Source organism: Rhea americana, unplaced genomic scaffold (genome assembly GCF_003343005.1).
Source record: "Rhea americana isolate MKP2758 unplaced genomic scaffold, rheAme1 scaffold_6, whole genome shotgun sequence".
NCBI classification, from domain to species: domain Eukaryota; kingdom Metazoa; phylum Chordata; class Aves; order Rheiformes; family Rheidae; genus Rhea; species Rhea americana.
In genome coordinates this window covers 4,088,594-4,107,441 of record NW_028186756.1, presented here as the reverse complement: position 1 = coordinate 4,107,441, position 18,848 = coordinate 4,088,594, and the positions used below count along the sequence as shown (strand labels likewise).

At 40.3% G+C, this 18,848-nt stretch overlaps 1 protein-coding gene across 1 annotated transcript in view; it reads right to left on the bottom strand.

The window, feature by feature from the left end:
• Positions 1-5,163: 5,163 nt before the first annotated feature.
• The window catches only part of KIAA1210 (KIAA1210 ortholog), a 34,806-nt gene continuing 21,121 nt past the window's right edge, over positions 5,164-18,848 (bottom strand). Inside the window, exons 7-12 of the mRNA XM_085319790.1 lie at positions 17,079-17,288; positions 15,812-15,914; positions 12,751-14,328; positions 11,851-12,002; positions 11,050-11,146; positions 5,164-7,301 (exon numbers count right to left, since the gene is read on the bottom strand). Coding sequence (XP_085175916.1) covers positions 7,129-7,301; positions 11,050-11,146; positions 11,851-12,002; positions 12,751-14,328; positions 15,812-15,914; positions 17,079-17,288 — 2,313 coding nt within the window. The 3' untranslated portion in view covers positions 5,164-7,128. The remainder of the gene's footprint in view (positions 7,302-11,049; positions 11,147-11,850; positions 12,003-12,750; positions 14,329-15,811; positions 15,915-17,078; positions 17,289-18,848) is intronic.

Below are 18,848 nucleotides of genomic sequence, written 5' to 3'. Positions count from 1 at the left end.
ATGTCACAGGCAGCGTGGAGACTGGCCCTTCCCAGAGATTCCTGGAAACGACACAAAGCGAAAGCTGGTGCTAACGGGAGCTAACCCCAAACTTCGGGGATGGCACCAAGGCTGCAGTTCATTGCTTTTAAAGAAGGTCAAATAGTGGGAAAATAAAACTTACCCATTCCACTTGATTTATCTAGCAATGAAAAGGTATTTCTAGTCAGCTAGGCAGGTAACATACTCAATTTGAATGACATACTGTACAAATCCTCTTAAAATGACTAAGGAAGATACCAGTGTCTTCATCTACTGAGCCTCAGACAGCAGCAGTTATATGTGTAACTACTCTTTCACACGCTATTCCTAGCAATGTATTTAACTTGACTATCAAAGGAAGCAATGCACTGGTCTTTTCCAAGAGATTTTGTTCCATTTTGCTTTACTCCTCTTAAGCAGGGTCAAATCCAGTTTCCACTGCAGCCAGTCAAGAACAGGACTAGTTCTGTAGTCCACTTTTTGACTTTGTCAGTCCAAGCCCTGGCTCATTACTGACCCATGCGGAAGCGCTTCACAGAAGTTGTGCTTTAGAAGCTAGTCATACTCTGAAATCATTAAACAAATAGCAAATAATAAGTGATGTTAATTCTTTTAGCATTTTACATGCAATCTAAACACCACCCCACTTACTATTCTACCACAACACGTAGCATTTTTTCCTGTTGTTTTCAGAACAAGAGCTTTGGCTGTGAGGTAAGGAGACAGTTATTTTCTCAGGAGATCATAACACATGCTCACACGTTAAGCTGTTGTGTCAAAATGACAAATGTGAAATGAAGCTCTGTTTTGAAGCATCTCTGATTTCCTTTCATACAATACAGATCAGGTCATTCATCTTTGGACTGAACTAGCTCTCTTTATCAATGAAGTGGTCTGCTAAGAGAGAAAAGACCACATCCATCTTCTTCAGATGCTTCTGGATCTAAACAGAATGAACACACTCTGCATTTAAAAAACAGCTCTATTATTTAATGTAGATGTAACCCAACTTGTACATCTAGTTGTGACAGAAAAGTCACCTTATTTACTCCTGGATAAGTAAAACATACTTTCACAGCTCACAAAGTCCAGTGGAGTTATTTCATCCCACGTGCACAACTGCTAAAACGCAGACTCTGTGGGGGGCACGTCACCATTGCTGCTGGACCACGGTCACTTTGCTCAGCTGCTCCATTTGCCCTCATCACCAGTGACATAGCTGGTATTCAGGACGGCAGGAATGACACACTCACTAGGAGCCAGCCAGCAATGTCTCCTCCTGCCTCATTAGCTCCCTACGGTGCCAATGATATCATTAGGGAGGGCTGCTGCAAGTGATTTAAATTCTATGGAAACAAAACAGCTCCAGGACTTAGACCCTTTCCTATGCATCGCTGCAATTGCTACACTGACCTTTTTGCGTAATTTGGAAAAAGTTACTTAAATGCCACAGAACCATATTTCTGAGCAGTGTGAAAAGCTTCTAATTTTAAAACACAACCTCACTTTTCTGCTTTATAAAAACACTTGCAAGTCAAAACTGATTTGGAAGTGAAAAAATGGGGTAATATGGAAAATGTGATCGAAATAGCTTGAATTGCTTAATAAAGCAGGTAAAAGCGATCTTTGAGCAAGGCAGTGCTTCCTGTATTAGTAGATTCCTACAAAATACGGCTGATTATAAGAGAAATTAAATACCGAATGTTTTTAATTCCACAAATAAAAAGTAAGGTTGAGAGAGAAACTATCTTTTTTAACAGAAAAATTCCAAGGCAGATAGAAGAATGGCTGGACTGAGAGAGCTTCAGACGCAAACGAACTGTTTCCACATGGATTGTTTATGTCAATGTAACAAGGCTACTGCCTCCTCATTTTTATATCAAACAAAATTGTGACATCAATTAGTTACCCTACACTCTCACTCATTTTCATACCTACTTGTTGTTTAGTGGCTTATTTGATTTACAGATCAGTCTAAGAATTGAAAGTTAATACTCCTGTTTACATAATCTACTTGTAGCTTTTTCTTTTCAGTTGCCTCAAAAACATAAATAGCTATTAAAAATAGCTTATTTTTAAACCCCTCCTAGCAAAATAATAACAGCATCTCACATTTCAGGAGTCAGTAATCTGCCTTACAAGCCAGGAGAAGCTGCTAACTACAGCTTAGCTCCCTCCTATGAGGCTGCATTTTTAACACATAGATCATAGAGCAATTTCATTTAAAGAGCTGCACCGCTGCCGACTCGAGTGATAGGTCACAGCGTGCTTTGATCTGCAGCATAATCAAGGCACTTACCCACTCACTGTGGTCCAGAGTAAGGAAAGGGGCTTAGTGACACAGTGTTTCCTCTCCTCATCAAATGATGTGGAAAGGTGTGAACTGCATCAGTTAAAGAAAAAGCTGGTGATGGCAGCATGCATCTTCAATGCATATCTACCCCTTTCTGATGAGGCGTGAAGTCCTGCTTCCACGTGCACAGGGGGAGCAGATGCACGAAGAACTTCTCTGCTCAGAGGCCCCCTCTCAATACCTTCCTTCGCGCTTCCCACCAAGCAAAAATAATTTAAGTCATAGCTTCCCACTCCAAGTTTTTTGTTTCTCAGCTTGAGCTATTTTCTTCCACAGTCGCTCATCTTCATTCAGCTAGACCCCTCCATCTAACCAGCTTGAAGCACAGGAGCAGCCTCTTCATTCTGGGCAGATGCACAGTTTTGTGCTTAGGAGTTCAGAATTTGAATTTTATTTCACCTACCTGCTTCCACAAAGGATGTTAAAAAAAAAAATCCAATTAAAAACAGAGGCTTCACTCAACCACTGCAAGAGCTAAACCCAGCCTGTAACAACAGCAAGAGCTGGTAACAAGTACTGCTGCTTTGGGTACAAACACTCCTGACAACACAAAGAACAGAGAATGCAACTGCTTTAGCTGGCAAGAAATCAAGGCCAGAATCCTGAACAGATGTGAGGTGTTTCACTAATTACTAACAATCTGGTGACAGTTGATGAGACATGTCTGTCAAATCATAACAAGGTAACTCTCTAATAGAAAAACAGGTAGGCTAACACACACTAGAGGAAAAGAGAAAGAGAGATATGTGTCTGGTTAGCTGCTAATTACGTCTCTGATTACTAGCATGCTCAAGGTGTATCACTTTTCAGTATCAGTTCTAAAGACAAAATATCTTCACAGGCCAATGTCTTTCCTCTATTGATCTCAAAAGCACTTGCCAGAGCAGGTGGAACCAGCTAAGGACTTATTACCTTCCTAAGCTGAGAACTTCTACTGTAATATTTCCAAACAAACTGTATTTAATATTTTAAATCACTGCACTTAAAAAGACACAAGGTAATATTAGTCAGGAGGACCCTCTCTATTAAAACTTTCTCATATGAAAAGAGCTAGTGCTTTCAATATGGCTAATCATTCCCAAATATTCTAAGACCTTCCTCGTAACTATGGTCATCGAAATGAGGGTTGGCTCCTGAGTTGTATGTGTACTTTAGAGTAAGCTGTTTCAGGCTATTGAAGATGTGTACTCAACACAAGTAACAATTACATTGTCAGGGTTGGGCTGAGACAAAAGTGTGTGGCTTTGAGGTTTTCAGGTCTTTTTTCCTTCTTTAATCTGATTCCTTCCCTTTTGTCAACAAACCCAGTTACCTCTAGGTAGATCCTCAGCTGGATAGTAACAAATTCTCTTTTAGCCCTAGACTTTACAGTTCACTGTTAGAGTAGGAGGAGTCCCTATATCCACCATCTAGGTGTTTGCTAAGCTGCTGTTTGTCTCTAATCTCTCCAGTAAATTCATCAGACTCCAGATCTGGATGGAATGAAGATCAACTTCTAGCCAGGCACCAGTTGTTCTAAGCAGTAGAGTTAAAATGCCGAACTGCAAATGCCCTTTTTGGACATGTTCATAGATCCTCCTGCACAGGACTGAAGTCACCATGCAAGCTGTCTTTTCCCACAGTTGTCACCAATGTTCAGTGGCTTCTTGTAACAACAGGATGAAGCATTTTCCCAAATTCTATAGCTCAAATAACCTCAGTCAAATCACAAACAGAAATTCACCTCTCTGCCTCCCGCTCCCTCAGACTCCTCTTCTCTGTATCAATGAAAGCCTCCAGCCTCCTTACTGTAGCAGTGAACATTTAAATGAATGCATACCGAAATCTGCCTTCTGTGGCACTGTGAACCCTTCTGTAATCCTTGGGGATGGCACTAGCACCCTCTGCTGTCGCTTAGCAGCACAGAAGTCTGCTTAAAGCCCAGAGCCTCTACTGTACACAGGGAACTTCAGGGACAGCTTTCCAGATCCTTCACTGAAGACCAAACCATAAAATCTCACGATGATGTTCTGCAATGAACTCTGCACTTCAAGGCAGCTTATTTTCAAATACAGTGACTGTGTCTGGAAATTATAATGATTTTTTTAATTTAATTTAATTATTTGCACTGATAAAACACCTAAAAGCTATACATGGACAACTGGAAGTCAAAGCCATTCTAATATGGCTACCAGCTTTCATAAAAGGATCATTAAATCACTGCTGTTTCAATGTTTCACTTAAAGCCCCAGTTTTTAAAGTCTTGTGATTACATGAGACTCAAGTTTTGATTTTTCCTCTGTATGTTTTTTGTCCTCTTGGTTGCAGAGAAAAACTTGAAAATATTCACTTCCAAAGTCCAGAAAGCAAGTGAACACCAAACGTAGTAGTACACGATTCTCATACGCTTTTTTTAAAGCAATCTCCAAATGTCTTAGAGCAGCTGGTTAGCAATACTGAAACACATTCAGATGAGTGTCTGCAAGGCTTTCTGAGACACAGGAGTGCTGGCCTTCAAGCCAAGTCACAAACTGTAGGAGCAGTAGCTCCAGAACAAAAGGAGGGCCATCAGCTCATATGATGGCTTTTTAAACTCCCACGGATAGATTTAGAAAAGCTCTCGAGTCTGTAACCACAGCTTCTGAGCCACTGTGTTGATCAGTCCTAGGCCTCACAGACTAAATTGTCTCAGAGTAAGATCTATGCAGTATATCCATACAGAATGTCTATTATGTCCAAGGCCTTTTTTTTTTATTCTCTCCTTAGTGAATGAGGAGAATTACTCTTATTTTCCCAGAAATTATATCATCATCACTGATAGCAGTGTTTAATAGTAAACCAAATACAGGAACGGAATACAAAAAGGGTTCCTTCAAGGCAAGATTTAAAAAAACATATATACATATCCAACATAAAAGAAACAATCAATATTAAAATCAAAAGCAACAAAGGAAAGAGATATTTTAGTATCATCTGCAGCACTTTAGGTGATGGATCACAGTCCACACTAACAGAAAGAGAAGAAAATTTGCAGAATATGGGAAAGCACATGTTTTACAGAGGGTCAGAGAGCTTGTGATGGGATGTCAGGTGTACAAAACTTCAGGAATCAAAGTTTAGTATGTTCCTTTACATTACACTCATAAGTTTCAGAGAAATACAAATACTTTTGTCCTTTGCAAGAGAAGATATGCTTCTTAAAATAGAGAGAAACAAGTAGTAATATAGGCCTAGATTACCAAACTGATTGTGAAACCCTTAATCTTTCTGGTGTTAATATACATAAACAGAATCTATAGTTTCATTGGACCTATATGAATAAGTTTTTGCCTACATAAAGAAGATTCACAGTCTAGCTCCTAATTAATACTATGTTCAAATTTCAAGAGCTATATCTTTAAATTCAGGCCAGAATTATAAGATTGAAGTCCTGTTAATGAGCTGATCTGAAACCAAAATTTTTCCTTTGTTGCTGAACTTATCAATATTCCTTAAACACACCCACCAACTTGCTAAAAACAGTTCACCAGCCAAGTCAGCCTTCAAAGTCTGCCTTGACTGTAAATAAAATCTACTTTATAAATGTGCAATGCTGCAAACAATGAAAAAGGACCAGTAAGTATCATTACCATTTAAATCACTACCATTATTTTCCAAATATCTTTTTCAAATGTCTGCTCCCCTCAAAGTCAATGGCAAAATTCCTGTTGATTCAGTGACCGCAAGGCTAGGCTCCGAAAGAATAATCCTTTCCCAGATGAACATTTTTAGATAGATATTTAGTTTTTGGTTAAAAATTAATGAGGCAAGGAAGAAAGCAGATGACCTTTTTATCACTAACAGTAAATATACCTGTCTAAACACACAGCAACATGATCATTGACAGGAGTGGTGTTTGCTGCAAACAAAGATACCACCTTCTGGAATGCAATTATTTCCCATCCCTAACACACTCTTTAGGAGAGACAACTGGTTGAAGAATCTCACACAAAAAATAATTGCTTTTTGCCATAATTAAAGAAAAGATTTATACACACACATACACACATATACGGCCCAAACTCAAATTATCCCAGATTTCCAAAGGTGTAACTAAGAGCAGAGTGTACCCTAGAGAGTGGTGATTTTCTAGTGTGTGGAAGAGAATAGGAGAAGGGTGCCTCTGGGCCATTCCAGCAGCCATCAGTGTACAAGGCCCAAGGCCCTAGGCCCTGACTTTACACCACTTGAAAAACAGAATCATTCCAATTCACATTGCTGCTTGGATCCTATAACTGTCACAAAAGAGATCCACGAACAGTCAGAAGCAAGATCAGGCTGCCCATCCCAGAGCATCAGATAGAGAAGTGTTATGACATCAATGCCCATGAGTCATGATGTGCCAGCGCAGAGCACTAAATCTATTTTACAGCACACATTTTCCTATCCAAAGCCAAATTTCACAAAATACTGTATGGTTTCTGGAAACTTTATAAACATATTTTGAAACAGAAACATTGAAAAAGCCTGAAGCATGTCTTCTTAGAACACTGGTGTCTTTTAGTCAAACATGTAAGTATATAACAAATTGATAAGGTATTTGGTAGTGGGAAATGCTCAGCTTCCTAATACTTTAGATTAAGCCATCAATGGTATTTCTTCATTGTGTATTTACACGTAACAGTATGGTCAGAAGTTCTAAGGCTCTTATTTCTCAAAAATGGTCACAGTAAAGAATGATTAAAAGGACATAATGCAGCTATTGGCAATACAAAGAAGAAGGCTCAAGTCATTTGCTATTGTACAATCTGGGGCATTTCACTCCATGCTTTGGCTTTCTTCTTGGCCAAGGATAGCCATGGTGGTTCAGCAGGGTTGCATGATGTTATTGGCAAGTTAGAGGAGTGTCTTGTTTCCTTTTCAATAGCAGGAATCATAGATGCTTCCTGAGCAACAGCTCCAACTTGACCTGCCAACAAGAAGATATCCATCATTCATCAGAAGGCTAAACAGTTAAAACTCAATTTCTGCCAATAATTTGTCCCTCTCTTTCAAGCAATCATTCTATAGTCCAGAATGTCTGTGACTCAGAAGTCAGAGGAACTGCTAATTTGAGTATGACTAGCACTAGCTGGTCCAGCTGCAACAATGGCTAGGACTAACTATTGCAACAGAAAAGTTGATTCTAAACTGTCAGTGAATAATCTGCCCTTAAAGGAATCTCCTCCTGAGGCCCAAGAGATAAGCAAGTATCCAATTTCTGATACATGAAGTAATTTCAAATTCTTCAAATGTGTGAAGATTATAGCTCCAGATATTCTTGCTATTCATATTCTAGGCTAATTTCTTTCTTTCTTTTCTCCTTTCCTCTCACACTCCTGGCTGCCACGACAGCACACAGCAAGGAGTTTCACAGACTTATTCTGCTCTGTGAGTGCAAGAAGATCTAGAAATGAGACTCCTGAGCATGCAGGAAAATGAAAACTGAGTATCTGCAGGGTAAGGCTCACTATAGGGTTAAATTAACTGGTGCGTGTCTTTCAGCACTGAGAAGTCTAAAGATTTATTTTTCAGTCTTTGCTGCCAGTGCAAATATTCTTACTCCAGCAACACTGTTAAGTACAAGGTCAAATCAATGCTTTATGTTCTTGGCTCTGTAAACCAAGAAGGTGGGATGCTTGTGGGGCTAGATGTTACTTTTCATGCAGCCTAACACAAGCCTGTCATCCTCAGAAAGGAAGGAGGAATGTAGATAACATTGCTGGCCTCCTCCACCCATCTTGCTTGAAGATTTTCAGGCTTGATGACTTCAGACAGACTGCCTGCGATGGGGCTTTGCAGAATGCAGCTCTGAACAGATGCAGCTCTCATCTCTTGCAACACAGTTCACAAGTCAGTCTATGTTGTGCATCCTCTCTCCCTCCATTCCAACCCAGGCGGTATTATATCTCTATGTAATAAAGCCAGAGCCTGGGAAAAACCCAAACATTTTCTCATACCTGATTAGTCTATGTGAGATATGTGGCAGACAAGATGAAGCTGCTGTGCTCCAGCACAAGAAGAGAGGCCACATGGCAACTTAAGTATTGTCAAGTTCATGAAATTGGATCCTGCTTGAATTTAAGTTAGTGAAAAACACCCATCAGCTTTGCTAGTCACACCCCGGGCAAAGCCATAGAAGTTCCTACCTCCACTCAGGAGGTCTCTGGCTCATTGGTAGTTCTTTAAGGGCATAAGCTACACTTAGGACTACTGGAGAAACTATACTATCCAGTAAGAAAAGGCTGCAGCTCCCCATATGCAGTACGTTCTTCAGAACTGAACTTATTTCTTACTGAAAATCTGATTTTGGAAATGGATTTGCACACTTTGGGAGAATTTCTTCCTTGTAATTAGCAAAAGTGAGTCTCAAACCCTTCTGCATGTTTTCAACAGCTCAGGGTAAAACAAAACCCAAAAATGGTGGCACATGCAAATTTGAGGGAAGACAGGCTTTGTGACAAGCTTCCCCGTGCTTAGGGTGAAATGAGAGAAAAAGAAGAGACAAGCTAAGTTATAACATGGGCTAAGTTATAACATGGGCTGCTATGCAGCAATAACAAAACAGACACACTCAGTAAAGTAAGGATTTGATTTCTTGAAATTCTCTGCCAAACTTAGCTGACCTTGGGTTGTCTTTCCTCTTTCCACTGTGTGCATCGCACACAAAACCTCAACCATACATCAAGGGAGAAAACTGCTGACAGTTCACATAAACAAAAAAGATCCAAGTTAGTATCTCCTCTGGATAGTACACCTACATCCTTTTCATCACCAGCACCTTCACCTAGACAAATTTCTGTCCGCACTAATAGGAACAAAATCTGAGAGAAGAGTTTACATTTGGGATTCCTGCTTTCCTGTTCATGTGCTGACAGTGCTGAATGTTAGCTTAGCAACAGGGCATGATTTTCTGAGTAGCTGAAGAGAAGTGATATTCTTAAACATCAGCACTGGTCAGAGCTGTTGGCAATATTCAAAGCGTGGAAGACTAGAATATCTCTATAAATTCTACCCCTGGAGGGGAGGAAACAGTCACTGGATTTCAGGAAACTAGGCCAGTTCTTGGGAAGAGGTGATACAGAAAAATTTTCAATGCTGCTGCAAGGCTCACAAGTGGTACGAGTTCTAGTAAATGAGTAGCAGTGCAAAGCCAAATGTCCCCGCAGTACACAACTCCACTTTGGATTTCCACTGGAGGCTACTTGGCCTCCAAGGCTTAGATGATTCAACACAGAGAAGTATAACTTGTTTGTGCCAGCCTTCCAAGGGAAAACCTCCTTCTAATCCAAGCAAAAATGTTGGCCTGTTTACTCTTCATCCCTCCCTTTGTGCCTGAAGCCATAATATGAAGCTGGCCTGTAACTAGAACTATTTTTAAAAAAAAAAAAATGTATTTTAATCACACACACACACACAGTTGGGCTGGCAGCTGACATTAGAATCTTTCTGGCGATGCACATCCTCAGCTGGTCAGCTATCTGTAGTAAGGGGAGAAGGTTTATTTCATAGGACCTGTAGGTTCAAAAAGGGATGAGGCAATAGGTCTATAAACAGATACTACAGGGAGCAGGTAGGGATGTACACCCCCCCAACATGCCTAATGCAACAATTCTAGATGCTGGTGGATTATAAGGAGAAAGGTCTGCAGAAAGTGATCAGAGGCAAGTGCTCTCTCTAGACAGCATCTCTAACTGCCAGTGTCAGAGACAGAAACCTGGATTAGATAAGCCACTGCTCTGACACAGTGGAGCATTTCTAATGTTTTTAGGGAGCATCTGAAATCAATAGCTTTCAGCTAGCACAGTATGCTTTTACAGCTGAAGAACTGACTTATCTGTACCTGTTGGAGCATGTCTCTGAGGTTTGGCACCACACTGAGTACACAGGGCAGGATAAGCTACAGCACAGCAGTAGCCTTGGAAGAGGCACCTGAGTCACGATGTCTGAGTCACACTCTTCCTCTGCACCTTTCTTATAGTCACAGAGAACAGGGAAGGAGAGGGACCATGCAGTCTGTCTGTTCACCTAAGGATGGAGCTTATCCCACATGAATTATTCTTGAAGCATGTTTAACTAATCTCTTCTCAAAAACATCCAGTAATGAAAACTGCATGCAAGCAGTTTTATGCATGCATAAGCAATCTGTGCCACACTTCACCACCCTCACTGTTAGAAAGTTTTTCCTAATGTTTAAGCTAAACCACACTTAGACATTTTAAACCCACACCAGGCATAATGACTACTCTCTTCCTCTTCGCAGCAAATTAAGTCTTCTTCTCTAGACTAAATAACTCCACTCCCATCAGTACTTCCTGGCTGATTGTAGGTCTAGAAGACCTGACCTTTTTCGCTGCTTTCTTCTGGACAGTCTCCAACTTCAACTGCTCCCTGGAAAATACTCTTTAGTACTGACCTCTACCAATAGTAAATCACCATCCTGTTTATATACTTCTTCATGAGCTGACAGTAGAGATAAAGTTCTTCATTCTCCTTCTCTGGCAAGCAAGCAAGGCAGTGCATTGCCTTATACGGAAACCACTGTCTGAACAGGCCTTCTGTAAAAAGTATGCTGATTACCAAAAAGGCAGCAATCTGCCCCCCTGCTGCCCACCACCTTCACCACTTACTGGTGAAAACTGTAGCCACTATGTAAAGACATGGACCAAAGAAAATACCTGCTGCAGTGGACACACTGGTCTTCATTTGCAATTTCTTTTCCTGAGAGCTCGAGCTTGGAGGTGTGCTCTTCCTCAATATGTTCTCACTAGCTTGCTACAAGAGGGGGAAGAGGAGAAATGAATGCAAATGAGGAACCCATCAGCCACTTGCACTCAGAAAGTTTGCTCTCAGAGTCCTGGCAGCACGTTCAAAACTAACTGTACGAGTGCACCAAAATCCAGTAAAGGATGGCTGGGAACAGCCTGCAGGAGGTTGGGAGAGGGGGAGAAAGAAGACAGCTGTTATAAATACAGGGTTACTGTACATGTAAGTGGGTTATCCTCTCCATCTCACGGATGAGGAAACTGAAGGGCTTGCCCAAGCTGCACAAGAAATCTATGCAAAAGCCAATGGGAAGACCAAACTGTGGGTACACAGCCTCTGGGGCAGTGCACTGTATGCCGTCTGTAAGTCACCAATAGTGGGAAAGCTACTGAAACTCACAGCAGCTCTCAGGTTGCCTGAACACATGCTGGGCACCAGTCAAGCTCCGAGAAGGCTCGGCTCTGAACAGTGCAAGGGAACAGGTAGAAGGATCCAGCTCTGAAACTAGCAACTGATTTGCACACCACAGTCATGTTTGTTAATTCCTTTGCATCAGCTGTCTGCTACAAAACACTTTAGAGCTCACCTGAAAATCTGTCTACGAGTAGTGCTAATAACCTGCCCAACATAAACATCATTTTGAGCAGTTTGCGCAAATACCCAGGCAACCTGGTGCAGGATTCACATCCATGCAACATTAGTCTATACTCTACCTCCTCTCGATCCACTTTGGTCAAAGCTTTGTCTTCAGCTTTATGTTCTTTGGCAAGAGGGTGGCCCTGGAAACCCTTTTGTTTTAGTTTTGCCATGGAGACCCAAGCTGGTTCAGATGAAGCAGTTTCCAAATGTGGAGAGAAGATTTTTTCTATTAAAAAAAAAAAATCTGAAGTGAAGAAGGAATTTGGGTCAAGTCAGTCTAAAGCTAGTATTTTGTGTTTTAAATCCTTCAGCATCTGTAATATCCTTTGAACAGTGTGGAGATAAAATTACCTTCCCTGATGCTTCCGTCCTTGGCAATAACTGTTTTTCTGTTTATTCTGGAGTTTTTGACCCAACCATGCTCCCCTTTTAGTCAATGGCAGAACTCCCACTGAGACCATTGTGAACCAGGTTTTGCCTTTGAAGTAACATCCTTACATTGCAGATTAAGTGAGTATGATAATCATTATTTTTTCGTGTATGCAATAAAATACAGGCTGCCTTTTCACTTTTCAAGTATTTTAACCCAAATGATTGGAGAAAAAAAATACAATTCCTATTAAGTTTTCAGCTGTCACAATCTGAAAAATTAGCTACAAAACAGCAGCAAGTTTTAAAAAGTGACGTAAAAACTCTAGTTGTATGTAGAAGTAGGTCATTCCCAAAACATTTCAGATCCCCTCAAGCTATTATTCTGTGGTTATTCATGCTAGAATACACCACTCATTGAGATAAAACCAAGAATTCTCTTGACTGGTCAAATTATTAAGCCAATTAAATTACAGTGCTGATGAACTCAAGACTGAATTTCGTCCCAGTTCAAGAGAGTTCCTATCTTTTCTTTGCCACTCTGTCAAGTGTCTCAGAAGGCCACTGTTTTCTACAATGTTTGGATAAAAACAGAGTATAAATACCTGGAGGTTTACTGTCATTTTGCTTCTTTACCACTTCTTCAGATTTTGTTTTGGGAGGATTTTTGTCTTCTGGGAAATCAGATTTTTTAACAAATGATTTTGTGTTAACAGGAAGGGCTAGAGATGGCTTCCCAGGGCCAACTGATTTCTGATCCTCATTGACCGAAACAGAAGAAATGGTGGGAGCAGCTGAGGGGATTAGCTTTGGAACCTCCGCACGGCTTTCACTCTGGTACTTCAGTAATGAAGATGTTCTCCTTAGTCTGACCCCAAATGGGTTTTCAACATTTTTTACTTCATGGTCAGCCCACTCCGTGGAAGAATTCAACTGCAAGTCATTGTCCTTACTATCTCGATCAAATCTATTGGAGTTGTTTTTTGCAGACTCCTGTATGACAGCACCAAAATGCGTATGCTCTTTTGTTATTCCTTCAAACAACTCTGGCCTTACAGGGGAGGTTGGGGAACTTCTGCTATAAGAATCTTCCTTTGAATTTGAACCCCCTGAGAGAGATCTTTGCCATGCTGGTGCAATAGTAAATCTAACTGGTTTAGCAGCAGCAGTCTTTAGTGGAGTTTTTATATTTTCTTCCAAAGATTGCCTCTCTCTCATTGTTTTTGTGTGAAAAGCTGTACTGCTTAACTGGTACTCTTTATTGTCATCATTAGAAGAGAAATTACTCTTCAAGCCAGACAAACTTGAGGAGGCAAGACATCCAATGGAAAGTTTTTCAAAGGTGTATGGGGTGCTGGTTTGTTGACTGCCTTCGTTACCCTTCAAAACAGGACAAGGTATTTCTGCTTTGAAACATACATCCAATTTACTGGGGGGCAGCATGCAATCTGCTTCCAAAACAGATGCAGCAGCATCTGGTTTTGTTTCTGCACTGCCTTTGGATGACTGAAATTCCATAACATCACAAGTTTCTTTATCATTTCTTGTTCCTGAACTGCTTTCAGGATTCAAAACAGCCACTGCCTTGATGTCAAAATAAAACCCTGAATTAGCTAGACCAACCTGTGAAATGTTCAGCACCGGATCTGATACAGAGTGGATGGACTGATTTTCACCATCACCCAGGCAAGCTTCTACTTTGCCAGTACACGGTGGATCCTCCTTTTCCCAGTCTTTGTTCTTTTGGTCCACAGGTTTTGCCGACAACCCTTGTGCAACATCTGCCAATGTATTTTTAGCTTGTGTTTCCATGCCATTGCTAAACAAGTCACCTGTCAGTATGTCTGGTAACAAAATAGCTTCTGCTTTAATTTGTTGAGATTTTGGAAATGCAGACACTTCAGTATTGGTATTTTCCTGATGTAATTTCAATTCACCAGCAGATTCATCCAAAGTGTACGGCACCTCTGCCCTGTGATGTTCCTCCACATTTAGTGGAGAAGCTGCTTTATTCTGATGGTCCGTGTCTGGAAGGCATACATCCTCTTGCAACAAAGCACACAAGTCTTCTGCCATAAGTGTGGAATCGTGAGAGTCAGGAGCAGCATCACTGGGACTTGTTACAGCCGGTGTCTCCTTAGAATCATTTCCCCTTGCACCATATTCTGCCTGGGCTGATAAGCCTATATTAAATAAAAGAGAAGTGTGCACTTTAAGGTTACACTTTAACAACCACCCATATCAGTAATTCCTTCTAGACAGTGCGGTCATTTAGCATGAGTTACCCCTATTTGGCAGCCATTAAAAGGCTGTTAAAAGTATATTTAGAAATGACCTGTCCAGCTGAGGAGACTAATACCTTGTAGTTTGAATATATCTAAGCCTAGGAATGATTGAATGTTGCTGTCTGCTGAACTTGCATCAAATCAGTTGATCAGCTGTCTGCTGAACTGGTATCAAATCATTTTCAGGGCTGCTGAACTTCTGGACAGCTGAGATGTGTCTGCACACAGTAAGTCTGAAGAGTTTGTGGAACAGCCTAAGGACTACTGTGGTACAGGTGATTTGTATGTGCACAGTCAGACCAGCATCTCCTCTGGGGAGTGGGTTTACTCTACCTCAAAAATACAGTGTATGTACAGTGAATCTAACTCTTTCTAGGCACCTGGATCCAATGAGCTGCACAGATTTCTGGCTGGGAAATTCAGGATAGAAGTACAACAGCAAGTGACAGTCATAACTCATACCTTCAAGGGCACCTCAGGTCTGTGATATCTAGAATGGCATTTCTTGTTTTTTGATGGAACCTTACCTGAAGAACTGTACCTTTCAACACTGAACTCAATCTATGTTAACATAGATTGGGAATGTATTGGGAATCACAGGTAATACTGCACACATCTTATACAGATCTTTCCATCAGCTGATCTTGAAGCCCTTTGTGAATGAGCCTTAAATGCCCAGCTTCCAGATAGATGATATTTGTGTGCTCCATTTGTCACTCACTCCTCTGAAATAGCAAGAGTCCTCAGTGTCCAGCTGCTTCATATACAAATAGCAGGCACTAATCCCCTGGATTTGAGACCCTTAGTATCTTGGAGTACCAGGTCCCAAGTCTGCCTTAACAACAAAGCGCCAGCATTCCCACTATACTGTAGCATTACTCTATAATGCAATGCAAAAGATAAAAGTTTGCGTGTCATTTTGGAGAAATTTCAGTTGTTCTTATAATTTACAATTACAATTGTTTTACTACTGACAATTAGCTATTATTCAAATAATAAGTGAGGGAGGTAGCTGTGGAAGATACAGTAAATATACTAAAGTGAAATTACGCATGGAACAGATATAATGCTGAAGAGTTACATTTCTGAGTTTCAGTGAACTCTGGCCCCAGTCAGTGAGATCTAGCTGCCTCTGTAGCACAAGAACTTCTAAAAATACTATCGTCACCCAATTTCTTTTTTAATGCTGCCCTCCGAGTTCACCATTCCGACACCACTGTGTTGACTGGAGCACATGACTTTTTCCTGTTTACACTTCAGCAGGCAGGATTGAGTTTATGATATAAAACCAAAAAGGTGCCTAGCTTTATACCATTTTCACTGTCAGCCATATGTAGAAGAGTTTGAGCGATCAACTTAGCAATTCACAAGTCTGCATTACCTTCCCAATCACTTTTATGCTGGTCACTCTCAAGAAATTCTGTTGAATTTCGCTTCTTCTCAGAAGCTGCAGGAAGACATGCTTCATTTTCCAGCTGATCCACCTAATATGGTGCAATAAGATGTTCTAATTAAAGAATTATGAAAAGAACTTGTATTTTATACACACACACACACGTTTATGAATACACAAAATATGTAGACATAAAATCCCCATACTAGAATTTACCAACACTGTGGGTAATGTGCTATTCCAATTAAGAACTTAGAAATCACCCATGTTTTAAAATATCAAAGAAAGCCCACCGATCTCTCTTGAATTTCTGAAACATTCTGGGATTAATATATTTTGAGGAAATGAGCATGTTTTTAAGGCACAGCCCAAGTTACCTGGCTCCATAGAACAGAGCAAGCCAGACACACTATCATCAATTCTAGTATCTGTGATTGCCACTCCACAATTAGCTTTTCTCCTTCAGCACTATGGTTACATCAGCTGCAGCACAAAGAATATCCAGCCCAAACTTTTAAGAAAGCCTCATTCTGTATTTCACTCATCCTGAGTTTTCCTCCCTTCCTTCCTCCCAAAGTGCAGGATTACATCCAGGGTTCTTCTAATTCAAGGGAAGATTTTCATGCAGAGGGGGACATACAAGATAGAAGGGTTACCCCTTATTTCTGCTTGACACTCTCTTTCCTCTGGCAAACTCTGTTTCCACAGTGTACTACTTAGAAGTGCCTCACCCTAATTTCTTTCTTCCAGAAGGCTCTTCATCCATTACCACTTAAATTTTCTCTCTTAGGCCCCCAAAGAGAGCACAAGTCTTCCTCCATTCACTGCTTTAATTCATCTGAACAACAGATTCCCATATGCAGAGCTACATCACTTTCCAAGGCTTTTTGCTCTTTTCTTCGGTACACAAAATACTAAACTAAAACTAACTTGAAATTAGAAATAGGCTGAGGCTTTTTTAAACTGAAAACTGGCTTTTCAAACAACAGGAGTATTTTTACAAATGAAACGTCACCTAGAATTTTTTTGATCAATAATGAAAAAACAAAGTTGCGTTTTAACACATCTCTGGTGAAACTGAAGCAAGTTTTCTGGTTTGACGGAAATAAGGCTGTTTCCTCTCTTCCAATAGAAGAAGCAAAAAAGTACAGAAACATGGAGAAGGAACAGAAGTGGACAAAGAAATATTTTTAATTAAAAAAAAATCACATCCATTTCCTTCTGCACAGTGTTTCTTCTCCAAAGAAAGACTTACCTGGGTTTGCAGGTTCTTGCTAGCAAAGCCTTTCTGTTTCCGGGGGTTTATGGCAATCCTGTGCCTGGCTGCTGAGGTGTCCAGGCAGCCGAGGGGACTGGCAGGAATGGTGAAGTCAACAGGAAGGAAGCTGCGGCCTCTTGAGCCTGGGGCCCCTAAAACAGCAGAGGATGAAGGACTGATGGGCCTAGAGGAATCTCCGGAAGTTATCTGTAAAACAAAAACACATCACTATTCGTTTTGCTTGGCTTCCCCACACTTCTGAAATGGAAGCTTTTGCTAGCTCAATCCATTTCAAAAGCCTGAAATGGCTCTATTTCTCAATATAAAATCCTCACGTTTAACAGTCATGTCTAATGTCACCTCTGCAGAGCCTCCAACTCCGTTTGGTGTGTTTAGCTGTAGGTTACACAGAAGAGTGAAATTCCTCTCCCCTAGTAACAGCCTCAGCTGTCCTTCCCAATTCTCATATGAAAAGTCATTTGCAATATATGTGTGCACCAGCAGGAGACACTGGTGCAGTTTTTGTAACTGCCTTTTCATCCTGATAATGAGACACATTGCAGGAATGAGTTATTAAAAAGCCACAAATGTAGGATGGGTATTTGCTCCTCATTAGTTCTAAGAAAGTTACCACAGCCACTTTGCTCTTTGAATACCCACTATCCTAGAAAAATCAAATGCTTCTCTCCAACAAGTAGCCTAGAATCATCTTCTAGACAAAGTGATGTGGCTTGCACCCTTATAGTCACACTGCTCTGAAGAATCAAACTGTTGTAGTCTTAGAATACTCTATCAAAATAAAGAATTGGCAGAAATGTTTGAAGAGAAATCCCTAAATGTGCAGTTTGACTGGTTTTGTTACTGGTTTGAAATGTAGACCAGATTTGCTGGAACATTTGCAAAATTACTCAGACCTGTCAAACAAGCTTCATTCAACACAATATATTCACTATTTTTCATGGCTTTGGCCATGAAATATATTAGCTGTTCACACCTGTTCAAATATGCTTTGTATTCAGATTTTGGCTTTGTTTAAGCTTAAGATGTAACACAGAGTTTAAAATATATACAAGCTGATGAAGTTTTAAAGATAACAAAAGTGTCTCCCCATCTGTTCTACAAAAATTGTCTAAGTACATCACTTTGTGTTTAAGAAAACCAATAATTAATTTCCTTACACTCTATTGATTATTTTAAGTTTCTAGAGCATAAATAAATCACAACAGAATGCATTAGGCCAGATACAGATCTCTTTTTCACAGAATGTAATTTTTTCATGAGATGAATGAAGAGCATGTTTAATAAATAAGCTAACTATAATTCTACAAACTAAGAATAAACTTGTAAGGATCACTAGAACTTACAGAAGTAACAACAGTGTTCCTTATCTCTATATATAGGTTCTTCTGATTTCCAATTTTAAAATAATAGTTATTTAATAAAAAAAGCATCTAAAGACATATCTGAACTACTGTCATATACAGATGGCAAAATCAGCTGTTATGTTTGCTTGTATAACGGTACCTGATTTTACAAGCTGTCTGAACTAGTACCACCTGCACGAACTGCATTTCTGCTTTATATGTAGGTTTCACAGTTCCTGCTTATTTTAATTCTGCGAGACCATCCAGTCCTTTACAGCCTCTGGCTTTCATTAAAGCCTGGAGAGTTTAGGGTTTACACTACAGCATTGTATAGTGCATGTATACCAGCTGAAGATCTGTTTCTTGGTGATAGTAAATCTGTCATTAAAGGAACTTAAAGTAG